This window comes from Muscardinus avellanarius (genome assembly GCF_963383645.1).
Source record: "Muscardinus avellanarius genome assembly, chromosome: 17".
Taxonomy (NCBI): domain Eukaryota; kingdom Metazoa; phylum Chordata; class Mammalia; order Rodentia; family Gliridae; genus Muscardinus; species Muscardinus avellanarius.
In genome coordinates this window covers 19,042,738-19,056,637 of record NC_137803.1, presented here as the reverse complement: position 1 = coordinate 19,056,637, position 13,900 = coordinate 19,042,738, and the positions used below count along the sequence as shown (strand labels likewise).

General features: G+C 37.3%; 1 protein-coding gene across 1 annotated transcript in view; it reads right to left on the bottom strand.

The window, feature by feature from the left end:
- Nucleotides 1-6,968: 6,968 nt before the first annotated feature.
- TXNL1 (thioredoxin like 1) overlaps nucleotides 6,969-13,900 on the bottom strand; it is a gene marked incomplete at both ends in the record, with an annotated part of 34,567 nt that continues 27,635 nt past the window's right edge. Inside the window, one exon of the mRNA XM_080714751.1 lies at nucleotides 6,969-6,998. Within this exon, the coding sequence (XP_080570877.1) occupies nucleotides 6,969-6,998 (30 nt within the window). The remainder of the gene's footprint in view (nucleotides 6,999-13,900) is intronic.

Below are 13,900 nucleotides of genomic sequence, written 5' to 3'. Positions count from 1 at the left end.
TTTATTGGCCATCTGTATTTCTTGTTTTGTGAAGTGTCAAGTTTAATTGCCTATTTATTTTTCTTTTCTTCTTTCTTTCTTTCTTTTTTTTTTTTTTTTTTTTTTTTGCAGTTTTGGGGATTGAACCCAGGGGCAGTCTACCTTGAACTACCCTCCCAGCACTATTTTTTATTCTTTATTTTGTTTTTTGTTTGTTTGTTTTTTGGTGGTACTGGTGTTCCTGGAAGCCCTTCTACCTCTGGGCTACACTCCCAGACCTATTTTATACTTTTTAAATTTGGAAACAGGGTCTCTAAGCCAGCTGCGCTGGCTTAGAACCTGCGCGATCCTCCTGTATCTGCCTCCCAAGTATGGGGATTCCAAGCGTGCGCCACCACGCCCAGCTTATTCTTTATTTTGAATCAAGGTCTCACTAAGCTGTGAAGGGCCTAAGTAGCTGAAGCTGGTCATGAACCCAGCCTTCCAAGTACTGGGATTACAAGACTGTGCCACCATGTCTGGCTCTCAATTGTCTATTTCTTGGTATTTTTTTTAAGTGTTAAGTCTTTAGGTTCTTTGTATATTCTAGATATTAGTTCTCTATCAGAGGGATAGCTGGCAAAGATCTCCCATCCTGTAGGCTTTCTCTTTCAACTCTTGATGGTTTCCTTTGATGAGCAGAAGCTTTTAGTTGAATGACATCCCATTTGCCGGGCGTGGTGGTGCACGCTTGTAATCCCCGCACTTGGGAGGCGAAGACAGGAGGATCGCGCAGGTTTGAAGCTAGCCGCGCTGGCTTAAGAGACCCTGTTTCCAAATAAAAATATAAAACATAGGTTTGGGAGTGTAGCCCGGAGGTAGAAGGGCTCCCAGGAACCCCAGTGCCACACACACACAAAATAATAATGACATCCCATTTATTAATTCTTGTTTCAATTCCCTGAGATTTGGGGGGTTTATTGAGGAAGTTGATACCTCTGCCCATAATGTTGGAGTGTTGGAGTATACTCTCCTCAAGTAGCTTCAATGTCTCTGGTCTAATTTCCAGGTCTACGATCCAACTCTTTTGCAGGGTAGGAGGTAAGAATTTAATTCCATTTTTCCTACAAATGAATAACCAGTTTTTCTAACATCATTTATTTAAAAGGCTATCTTTTTTTCAACGTTTGGCATCTTTGTTGAAAACCAACTAGCTGGTAAGTGTGTGGATTTGTTTCTGTATCTTCTATTCTGTTCCATTGGTCTATGTGTCTGTTTTTGTGCAGAGAGATGAGAATTCTAAGAAAGAATGTAAAAGAAGTGTTAGAGATAAAAATATTAATAGAAATAAAAAATGCCTTTGATGGGATCATTATTATACAGGAAATGGCTAAGAAATGAATCTCTGAGCTTGAGGATATATGTTAGAATCTAAACTGTAAAGCAAAGAAGAAAAAAAGACTAGAAAAAAGAGAGAATATTCAAGAATTATGGGACCACTACAAAAGGTGTATTATATATGTAATCGAAATGTCAGAAGAGGGAGAAAGGACCAGAAGCCTTTGCAGCAATAATGACTGAGGATATCCAAGTAATGGCAGACACCAAAATCCAGGGAGCTTAAGGTTAGGTGGATTTGGCAAAACAAATGCCAATAATAAATGATGCCAAGCATAATATATTCAAATTTCAGAAAGTAAAAAAAAAAATCTTGAAAGAAGTCAGTGAGTGAGGGGTAGCAGCTGACCTATAGAAACATATGACTTCCCCTCAGAAATCATGCAAAGTAATGATGCTTAACTGTCATCCCAGGTCTTGGGGGGGCTAAGACAGAAGGGTCACAGGCTCAAGCCCAGCATGTGGTAATTTGGTAAGACCCAATTTCAAAACAAAAAATAAAAAGTGTTAGAGAAGCTCAGCAGTAGGGTACCTCTGGGTTTAACCCTTAATGCCCCCTCTTTAAAAAAATCAAGCCAAAATGTGAACTTAGTGTCTTGTTGCATTACTAGATTCAAATAGAAATCTAATGGTGATATTTTAGTAGACACCTATTTACTTCTGTATAAGCCTATCCTGGTGGCTTTGTTTAGTCGATTCAATTATGCCCAGGGTCCATGACACCACACCATCCATCTTGAGTTACTCATTTTTAAACAAGGTCACCTGCAGCCAAGGCTAAACCCATGCAGCAGCATTCTTAACCCTGTCCAGGTGGCGACCTCCTTGAGAGAATTCAGTACTCCGGGAAATGAAACTATGCCAATACTGTCACGGGGAGATGTTTCCTTATCTCTCAAAAGCCTTGGAGAGCAGCTTTTAACGACCATATATTTGATACTGTCCTATAAAATTAAAAATTTTATTACTAAAGAACCTAAATGGGCCATCTAGGACTCTGAGTAGTCTTTTTGAAATTGAAAGCATTTAATAGAACCAAAGAAGTCATTTTAAAAAGTGTTCTAAAGTGACACATAGAACAAAATTTATGATTACAAACAAAATACAGGAGAGAAAAAACATCTGATCATAAAACTAAATCCTTTAATTACACCTTCAAAGCAGTGTTTTATATTCTCTTATGGAATGTTGTCATCTATCTCTAAGGCTTGCTGTCATGTAAAACTGTTCAATTTGTAGGCTGTGAAAACTTTTCAATTTCTGTGCTGCAAGGGGTTCTTCTAAACCATCTGCTGACACTCCCTTCACCAAAAGATTATTAATATAACCCATAATCAGTGATTCTTATATTGAAGCACTAGAATGATTGTTTCCACATATAACCCTCTGTGGTACTGGGGGTTGAACCCAGGGACATTCTGCCTCAGAGCTACACCCCCAGCCCTATTTTTATTTTTAATTTTGAACTGAGTCTCAGTGAGTAGCTAAGTGCCAGAGTTGCTGAGGTTGGTTGCAAACCTGCGATCCTCCTGTCTCCACCTCCCAAATAGTAGGATTGCAGGTGTGTGCCACTACACCCGACCTGTTTCCCCAATTTAACGGGCTAACAACCCAAGGTCCCTGGTAATTCCTGTCACGTTGGTGATGAGTACACCTTTTCATTGCTTTAGCACCACCTCGTTTTCCCTCCGTGTCCTGTGTGCTTTGCTAGTCTTCAGGCACCTCCTTGGGATTCCTTAATATTCTCCATCATCGGCTCCCTCACTTCATTCTCCCCCTTTAGATTCTCTCTAGAAACCACCACTCACACACTGAGTCTCATCTTTCATTCTCCAGATAAGTCATTGTCCTCTACATCTAGCCCCAAACTCTAAAACCACATTCCTGCCTGTGTCCCCACTATCTAGATAGCTCTACCTGAATGCCAAAAATGTTGCAGTTCCCTCGCCCAAGGCAATGTATCCCAAACCATGATCATCTCTTAGCTTGCTGCTTGCTCTAAAAACCACTTCATCCAATCCTGAAAATTAAAAACCGGAGTCACCATGGGCTCCTCCTCAACCACTCCCATAAATTAAGGATAAAATCTTTTTCAAATAAGAGCTTTGTATCACAGTTTCTACATGCTCACCCATCTCCCTCAGCTTCCTAAGAAACTCTAGGACTTCACTCTAGGTCACTCTATGTAACACACCATGTGCTTTTCCTGTTCTTTATCTAAATTCTTACCTTGCTCAGCTGCAAATTCCAACTTACTCTCTTTCAAACTCACTTCAAGCATCATCCCTTGAAAAATGAGAATTTGTTCAACAAATTCTGCTATTTAATAAGAGACAAAAGTCACTGGTTTGGCCTGATGGACAAAATCCTCGTGTTATTGCTTGTTATATAATAGGGCAATATGACTACAAATAGTTTGATAAAATACCAGGATGGAGCCGGGTGTGGTGGCGCACGCTTGTAATACCTGCGCTTGGGAGGTGGAGACAGGAGGATCTCATTCGAAGCCAGCCTCGCTGGTTTGAGACCCTGTCTCCAAATAAAAATATTTAAAAAATAGGTCTGGGAGGGTAGCCTGGAAGTAGAAGGGTTCCATCCCCAGTACCGCCCCCCCCCCACAAAAACAGGATGGAATTACCGCAGGGTGCTACAGCGAGGCATACACAATTGTTACAGGAGTGTCCACTGTATGTTTTCTTTGGACTGAGACTTATAGATTAGTACTGTGTCAGATGGACAAGGTAGAGCTGAAGGCGTATCAGAGTACACTGTAGTGACCACCAGTACTGTGCAGTAGGCAAGGGCAACACGTGGCAAAAGAAGGGATCAGTTTCAATACCTTGTAAAGGAAAAGATAACCAGTAACCATGAAGATATATTAGAGGCCGGAAGGTATTATTAGGAGATATGAGAATGGGGGGCCCAAAAAGGCGGCTACTCGTTCTTGGTCCAGATACAAAGCGAGGTGCATTGAATTTTTACAAGCCTGAAAGGTGAATGTTCCTAGTTTTATACAAGATGAAATCAAAGTTACAAAGAAGATATCTGCTCAATGATGACACAGCTAACTAGTGCAGGCACTGAAATTCAAAGCTTTTGCTCCTAAGTAGCAATAATGAACCATCATCTCCAAGGGCATGTCCCAGTATAAACCAAGAAATCCTGTTTTCACAACTAATCCTGGCCTGCTCAACTTACCAGTAGTTTTTTAAAAAGTTCCCCCATGTGTTAATGGCATTCATAAATAAAGTACTGAGGCTAAATGTATATTAACACACTTGTAAATACTGCAAAATTACTGTAAACATCCTCATTCAGGTTAAGAATGGCAAACAGGTTTCAATTACATAACAATTCTTAATAGATGCTTCATGGCTGTCTTCAACACAGAATTGAGATTGGGGACAATTTGGGGCTTGGTGGCAGAGGGGCAAAATGGATCACAAAGGCCTACCACAGACATAAGGGTGAGACAGCCGGTCTATTCTTGCCCTCAGCTGTTAGCTGCTTTGTATGGTGGCACTTGAGTTTCTGTTGTAGACAGGGCCTTTCATGGTTACCTCTCATTACATATACATCCTGTTGTATAATGTAACAAGATATGTAAATAAGATTACTTTTTTGCTATGTCTGACAGAACAAGCAATAAACTTATTACTTTGCCAGAAAGTACTTTTAGTCGCTAGTAGCTTCAGTTAAAATGACTAGGATTGGCCGGGTGTGGTGGCGCACGCCTGTAATCCCTGCGCTTAGGAGGCTGAGACAGGAGGACTGCACAGGTTCGAAGCCAGCCTCAGATACTGAGTGAGGCTCTCAGCAACTTAGTGAGACCCTGTTTCCAAATAAAATATAGGTCTGGGAGTATAGCCCGGAGGTAGAAAGCCTCTGGGTTCCACCCCCAGTACCACACACACAAAAAAAGGACAAGGATTATATACTTTTTTCTCTCAAATGCTCTTCTCAGAAAATTCAATGTTATATATCAATGTTTTACATATATTATTTTAGGAGAAAACAGCATCTCATCTTGGCATTTTAAATAATGTCAATTATGTATGTTTATTTATAATAGTAAAACTTCCCAAAGTGAAACATTAGTTACCTATAAACATCACTTTTCACCGTTTACAATTAATTATGGAATGTCTGTATACTGCAACCAAGTGAGCTATAGAAAAGTCACATGAACAATATAAATCTGATGCCCAATCCTTTACAGACATGAAATTACTTTTACTGTGTTTCAACCTGTCAAATATAAATGAGGTCAGCTGTACTGAAAATGAGGCACTTTAACAATTACCCAAAAAGGTACAAAACCATAAATGAAACCCTTGATATTAATTTTATCTTTAATTTCAGGCGTGATTAAGCTGAGATGGTCTATATTAGGAGGGTTATAAACTTTTATTTTTTGCCCTTCTGCTTCCATTTGACCCAAGGCAACAAAGTTGTGAAATACAAAAAACATCGACACCACAGACCAGTTATCATGCTCACATACAAATGAACCAAACATGAACTAACGACACTTGGGTTTGAGAAAGTGACCACTTCAACATGAAAGCCTCCACATAATTTTCTCAAAATCATATATAAACACATTGGTCTCCCAAGGTTAAACAGCATCTCTACTGCATTTCTAAACAAGACCGCTCTCAAATGTATTAACTGAGTCACAATTTAACAGTCTTAGTACTCTTTTAAAACACTGAATTGGAAAAATAATCAGAGATTTAAAAGTTAAATTTACTTTTAGATACTTTTTAGATTACAATTTTAAGATTACAGAAAAAGTAACAAAGAACAAACGTTCTGTTTAGTCGGCCTTTTGTGAAAGAGATTTTAAGCCTAAGTATTTGGCCAACTCATTTGCAACCTTAAATCATGTTCTCTGCATATCTATACTGCATGTTTTGGTGGTTCAGATAATACCAGATCTCTGATCATTCCTATTGTTTCATGAACTCTGTTTCCATACTCTGAATTTAATGTTCCTCTATTAATAAAACAAAAAGGGTGACAAGTTATAAAGTTTATCCAGAGAGATTAAAACTCTGACATGAGAATAAATGTGTAGCCTCATTAACTACCTTAGAGCAGAGTAGTTAAGTCTGATCGAGCCTATTTCTGGTATTTATTGAGTAACTTCTACTCAAACATCTTTTAATAAAAGTAGGAGTCAGTACTCACTTGAACGTGGTTAGCTATTCCAAGTCCATTTATCAAAATCACTTGCTCTGTGTGTGTATGCCTGTACTCCTTAATTCCCTATGACAGTTTTGCTCCTCTTAAGAGAAAAACTAGCTTTCAACCAATATGCTACCAGATATTTAAGTCTCTTCTAAAATCAGAAGCTGGCTAATTTTCAAATAAAAGTAGAGAAAATACTTCTGTAGAATAACAAGATTTAAGCTTGGCAAAGTAGTGACTTTTATTTACAATTACATGTATCAAGATTACAACAGAAAAACTAGTGATACCATCTGAACAAAAGCAGTGATTTATTGGTATGGCAATGAATGAAACAACAACAGTCTCTGGAGAGAATCAAGCAATTATCCAGGAGCTGCAAATCTGATTGCAATAGGTCTTCCAGTGTCTTCTGCGCCTTAGTGGCTTTCTCCTTTTTTGCCAACTACCTAGAATAACAAAAACAAAAAGTTACATGTAACAACTGATTGACTTAGAAATATGGGTATTTTCTAAAGTACTAATGTGGTAATCATTTTTAAAACCTGGGATTAATTTTTAACCTTGAATCTTTTAGGGCATGCAGTGTACTTTCACTGTGGAAGCAAACTATCACCCTCACCACCTCCCGTGGGTCTTAAGGAGTTAAAAATAAAACACATGCAGGCTATTTTCAGTTTCCCACCCCATTTTTTAAAAGAGTAACGTAATTTTTCCAAACAAGACTGACAGTTTAGAGAAGTTAATTAAAAAAAAGATGATACTATATGAGTAAAACATATTTGGCATACTATTTTTAGGCAATTAGAAATTAAATGTTGATCACAAAATAATGTAGAATTAAAACAGTATGCTAAACTCATTTCTTCATATCCAATATGGCAGGTTTCTAGACTTTTCCTTCAATATGAAAACAAATAAAAAATGATTGATTTTTCAGTGTTTTTAAAAATCCTTCATAGCCGGGCGTGGTGGCGCATGCTTGCAATCCCAGCATTTGGGAGGCTGAGACTGGAGGATCGCGGTTTGCAGACAGCCTCAGCTGCTTAGTGAGGCCCTCCGCAACTCAGTGAGACCCTGTTTCAAAATAAAGAATAAAAAATTGGGCAGAGGGAGTAGCTCGAAGGTCAAATGCCTCTGGGTTCCATCCCAGACCCTCAAAAATAAATAAATAAATAAATAAATATCCTTCATTTCTACAAATGTACTATGAAAAGTATAGAGAATAAACCTGTGCCTGTTAATGACTAGAAAAATACTCTATTGTAAGATTTTTAAAAATGATCCGGCTGCTATAGATGTGGCATCAATCAAAGATAAAAAAAAAAACACATTTTCTACCAATCTACCAGTAACTCTAGAAAAAAAAAAATGACCTGTCAGTGGGTTATATGTTCTAATACAGCAATTTACCTCAATTGTAGAGTTTATCATTAGTTAATATCTTTTCATAGCAAAATTGCTTCTAAGAAGCCCACTAAGGATATTGTTATGTTTACATAAAAAAATCTTAATTTTTAAATAAAATTTTCAGATTTTAAATTGATTCTGTTCCATATGTACCAAGCCTAAACTCATGAAGGTCACTGGCACATGTCTGATCTAAAACAGAAGACAGGTGGGTCAATGTCCTTGATGAAAGAGGACTTAAAAACTCCTTCCACTTCATTCCCAATCACATAATGCTAAGAGCGCTTTTCCGCTATCTAAGGAAAATCACTCATCCTTTAAATACACTCCTCTGTGGTTCAAAAAAAAAAAAAAAAAGGTTAAAAAAACTCAAACAAGCCAGAAGGATGATAAAAAGATAGTGTCATAAAAAATAAAATGGACAACAGTAAGAACACCAATTTTAAAGAGACACTAGAAGGAAGAGGAGGTGGCACTATTTATATCACAAATGAATTTAGGCTGATAAGCACTGAAAGCATTATTGATATCATTACATTACTTGGGAAATGCAAAATGTGGAGCTATTAGATTAAGCAAAAGAAAACAAAGTCAACTAATATTAAAAATTAAAATTTTAGCAGATGTGGTACAGTAGAAGACACAAATCTGCATACTGTTTCACAGGTTGATAACTCTCAACTTGCCAATATGCATTCTCTGTAAAAAAGAAAGATTTCAGCATTCCAACATGGATTCTTAACCCAAACACAAAGCTTTTTTCTTCAGTCTTTATATATTACACCAGAGAAACAAAAGTCTAGATACATCAAAATTAGTGTCTATTTATTAAGGAAAGAGTCCTTTGCTCTGCTGTGTTACTATTTTAATCCAGCCTATCAGAAGCCCTTCAACTGGCCTTGAGCTCACTTAGTAGGTAAAAGCAAAGGATACAACCGCAGCAACCATCAAGAAGACTTTGGGGCTAATGTTCCGGTGAGAGAAGAAAACCCACAACCCTCCACTAAAACCTAGTTAACATATTACTTTAGCTCTAGTAGAAAAAAACTAGAATTTAATTACTAAAATGATTCCATAGCTCCTAAAAAGCAAAAGTTAAACTTCAGAATAGATTAAAACATAATCTAACTAATTAAGTCTGAAAGTATTTTAACGATTTAGATTTTATTTCAGTGTAACCACAAAATATAGAACAAAACTTCAAAAATGAAATAACAGAAAGTTAAAAATATATAACAAAAAAACCTGGTGAGCAACACAGGATGGTAATGAAATTAATTAAAGCACCTAGTTGCAAGCCCAAAACAAAAGGCCAATTGAGAGACACAGCTAGGATGGGATTTGAAGGAAGAGATGGCTGAGGAAATCTAGGTAACGAGAAGGCTGATCCGATGACAGAAGCTGTAGGAATCTTGAAGCAACAAGGCGAGAACATGAGATGGGTGAGAGCGGGTGGTGCTAGGTGAGCAGAGGAGCAAGGAGGGGTAGAGTGAGACAAGGGCATCTTTATGTTACTTCATTTAAAAAAGTCTTCTGGTTTTAGTTCATTTGAGTTGGATTAAAAAAGCTGAAAAATAAAGATAGAAATGTTACAAAAATAGCTGATAGGGTGAATGGCAGCTTAGATGTCTACTTTTATTACCGAGACAAAAGTCTGCTCTGCTTCCCACATGCACCTCGTTCCCTAAGAACCAGACACCCCTACAACTTCCTCATCCTTATACACTTTTAATATTAAAATAAATTTGTATGAAAAATATATTTTAGCAAAGAAAACTACTTCCAATTAAGATGGCAAGCTTTTCATGCTGCAACACAACGAATACATTTACAACATTAAAGAGCCAAAACATGGCATTATACTGCGGATGGTGCCTTTAGGAGCCCAGAGCAGACAAGTGGAAGGTATATTCTGGTCTAGCAAAATTTAAAATTATAAACTCATAAAGTTATAATAACATGCAAGGTCCTCTAAGCTTTCTGTCCACATACAAGATTCCTTAGCATTACCTTGGCTTCTGTCACCTTAGCAACAGAAGAGGGACCTCAGTGACTTTCTGAAAACTAAAATTATCCAAACAACTCGCAACATAAAAATGTAAACTGAAATATTTTAAAAATTTCATCATGTATTAAGCCATTTTTATATGGCTCTCTTTCACCACAGAGTGATAATCTCTTCCGTGTGCCTATAAAATACATGTGAAATCTATTTTAAAATTTCAAATTCTGACTACAATGCACAATCCCTTTTAATTTCAGACTGACTGTACAAGGGAAAGGACTGTCATTCTTAACTTGTCCTTAAATGAATCCTGCACCTTCCACTTTCACGCCCACATCTCTACCCTCCATCTACCCAGAGTGCCCACCACAATCCTTTCTTCTACCCAAATTCCACTTTCAAAACTTAGTTCAAAGCCTCTTTCTCCACCAACTATTGTCATTCATACTTTCCCAGTCATTACTGGGAAGAAGGAAGTGTCACTGACTGGCAGCATATGAGAATGGTGTATGCAGGAAGGGACCTTTAAATACAATGTTAATTTTTGTATATTTATACATTATCCTAGCACATCATCTCTCTGTAACTGTACTAGGGATTATGACTGTACTAGCATAGTACTACAGGGACATAAAGTACAAAACCACATTCACTTACAGCTTTTAATAAGCAGCTCTATATAAGGACCAAGTGAAGCAATTTCAGTTAAACCCTGATTTCTTACTTCATTGAACCTGTTCCTAACAAACATGTTAGCTTACTTTTGAGGAATGATCCTACAAGACTACATATAGAACAAATCTCATGCTGGAACTATTCTAAGGAAAAGAAATATAATATTAATATACATAAGAAATCATTCAACCAATCAAACTTTACCAAACTACAAAGAAATCCATTACAGTATTCAAATTATTCTCACAGTTCTCAAAGTGTGGTTCAGCCTGAGGTCCTGGAAACTTTCTCAGGAAGACTGTGAGGCCAAAACTATTTTCAGAATAATACTACACAGTTATTTGCCTTTTTAACTCCCATTCTCTCCCAAGTTAATGGTGGAGTTTTCCAGAGACTAGATGATATGTGATATCATAACAGATTGAATGCAGAAGCAGATATGAAGTTGAGAGAACTGTAAGAGGCTAGACAATGCAGAAATTCCCCAAAACTGTAAAACAATACTCCTTACTCAATCTGTTTCTGTTCTGGAAAATGTACTCATTTTTAATTCAAATATTATTTATATTAATACATAAAGGGTTTGTTATTAACAAGCATTTTGTAATTTCTCAGTTTTAACTTCTTATATATAGTCTACATAAATAAAAGTTCGTCTCCGTCCTCAACAATTTTTGATAGTTTAAAGGGTACCTGAAACTTGAGAACTGCTAAACTACCATAATTTAAATTAGGCGATAAAAATGAAAATAAACAAATGATTGTTAAAATATTCTCAAGCAAGAAAAGCCTAATAAGCCGGACTTGGTGGCGCACACTTATCCCAGCATTCGGGAGGCTGAGACTGGAAGATCACGGTTCGCAGACAGCCTCAGCTACTTAGTGAGGCTCTCTGCAACTTGGTGAGACCCTGGTTTCAAAATAAAGAAAAAAAAATAGGGCAGGGGATGCAGCTCAGAGGTCAAATGCCTCTGGTTTCCATCCTCAGACCTGCAAAAACAAAAAAAAGGGAAAGCCTAATATCTGTGCTATCTAAAAACAGCCCCCCAAAGGAAGCCGAGCAGTCAAAAAAGAGAAAGAAGCAGGGTAGAAGGCACGTGAGGAAGATGTTAAAAATAAGGTGAAGACAAAGCCGGGCGTGCTGGCGCACGCTTGTAATCCCAACATTCGAGAGGCTGAGACCTGAGGATCATGGTTCGTGGACAGCCTCAGCTACTGAGTGAGGCCCTCTGCAACTCAGTGAGATCCGGTTTCAAAATAAAAAATAATAATAGGGCAGGGGTGTAGCTCAGAGGTTAAATGCCCCTGGGTTCCATCCTCAGACCCGCAAAAAAAAAAAAAAAAAAAAAAAAGGTGAAGACAAATACTTAGATGGACAATTACTAATCTAAATTAGAACAAGTAACTGAGTGGCAGGCTGGTCGAAGATGGACAAGACAGAATGATAGTTGCTTATAGAAAAAATAAAAGCCAAACAGCCTAGGCCGAGTTGAGAAATAAGAAACTACAGCCAAAATAATGGTAGAAGTAAAGAATAAGATTATGGCAATAGATCTTACAAAGGAACTAAGCTAATAAATAACAAACTACACAAGGCATGGTCAGAGCCAAGTCCAATGGCATTTAACTCAAATGGGCAAAGAGGCAAAGCAGGAAGCCAAAATGTCTTTGCTGCTCACATATATTCCCAGGAAAACAATTCTCATATAGTAAAAATGTAGATTTTAAATCTCTGCTTCTTCTGATCTAGCATTATGTATCTGTTAAACATCTGTATATGACAGATCTAGGTACATAATTACTCCTATAGCTCCCAAAAGACTTAATTATGCTACAAGACTGGGAGGTCATCTTTGAAAAATGACCAGTTAAAATATCTATTGTCAAGGTTTTCAATTTCATAAAAGAAGCATAAAATTTTATAAGACCATCTACTGTTATGCAATTTAATTACCTTTTCCTATAATTGAATTAAAATCATATCTACAGATACCACCTAAGACAATAAGAGTTCTCAGGATATTATACAGTTCCAATTCCCCAAACAAAAGTCTGCCGGGAGCCTCTTTAGGTGGCAGCCCTAAAGAAACTCTTCTCTGTCTTAATTACATGAAGTCCCCAGACAGCCGCGAGTTGCTGCCATGGAAACACGGTGCCGCCTGTGTGTCCTGGGCTGCACACACTCCAACTGTATGTGCCAAGTGGATTCTGTAAGGAGAAAGCTCTCAGTGGCACTTCTGCAATCGGGGTCTGTAGACTCAAGTCTGCAGAACTGCCACCATTTAGAAGTTTTCCAGAAATGCATGGGAGAGGCCAGTCCTGGTCCCTATAAATCCTTTGGAAACCTTAGGATTGGTTCCTTAAAAAAAAAAGTCAGACCTATACATATATCATGAAAAATATATGCAAAAGCCTGTCTATTCACAATAAATTTATTTTCTAAAATGTACATCTTCAGCACAGAGACATTGTTTGAAAAGTTAGCATTCAGTGTGTAAAAACTGAGTTTAATACTTATTTATTTAATTAATTAATTTTGTACTGGGGATTGAACCCAGGATGCTATCTCCAAAGTAAACCCCCAGGCCTTTTTATTTTTTAATTTTGAAACACGGTCTTGCTAAGTCGCTGATGATCTCGCTAAGCTGCTGAGAACCTGCTATCCTCCTTCCTCCAGCCTTCCAAGTACTGGGATTACAGGCATGCGACACCATGTCCAGCTTTATTCTTTCTTAATAAAATTATCATGTCATTTTAAATATGTTTCATCACGAGGCTGAGACAGGAAGATTGCACAGGTTCGAAGCCAGCCTCAGTTACTGAGTGAGGCTTCTCAGCAACTTGGTGAGACCTTGTTTCCAAATAAAACCTAAAATAGGTATGGGAGTATAGCCTGGAGGTAGAAAAGCCCCTGGGTTCCACCCCCAGTACCACCAAAAAAAAGAAAATTTTCATCACAAGCAATGAAAATAAAAATTGTAAAATGAGCTAAATTCTTCAAATAACACTACTCCTTTTGAATAATGATTTAACTATTTTTTGTTTCTAATCATTAGATGCTAATCATTAATATGTGCTACATCAACTAAAATTTATCCTATTTAATAAAATTATCACATTAAATCTCCTAGTTGGATATCTCAAAATGTGATTAAGAAAACTTCTGTTCTAGTTTAACCTTATAAAATTTCATGACATGATTTTGTTAATTAAAATTTTGTTTATATTTCAACTCTGAAATAAACAAAATTATTTCTCTGA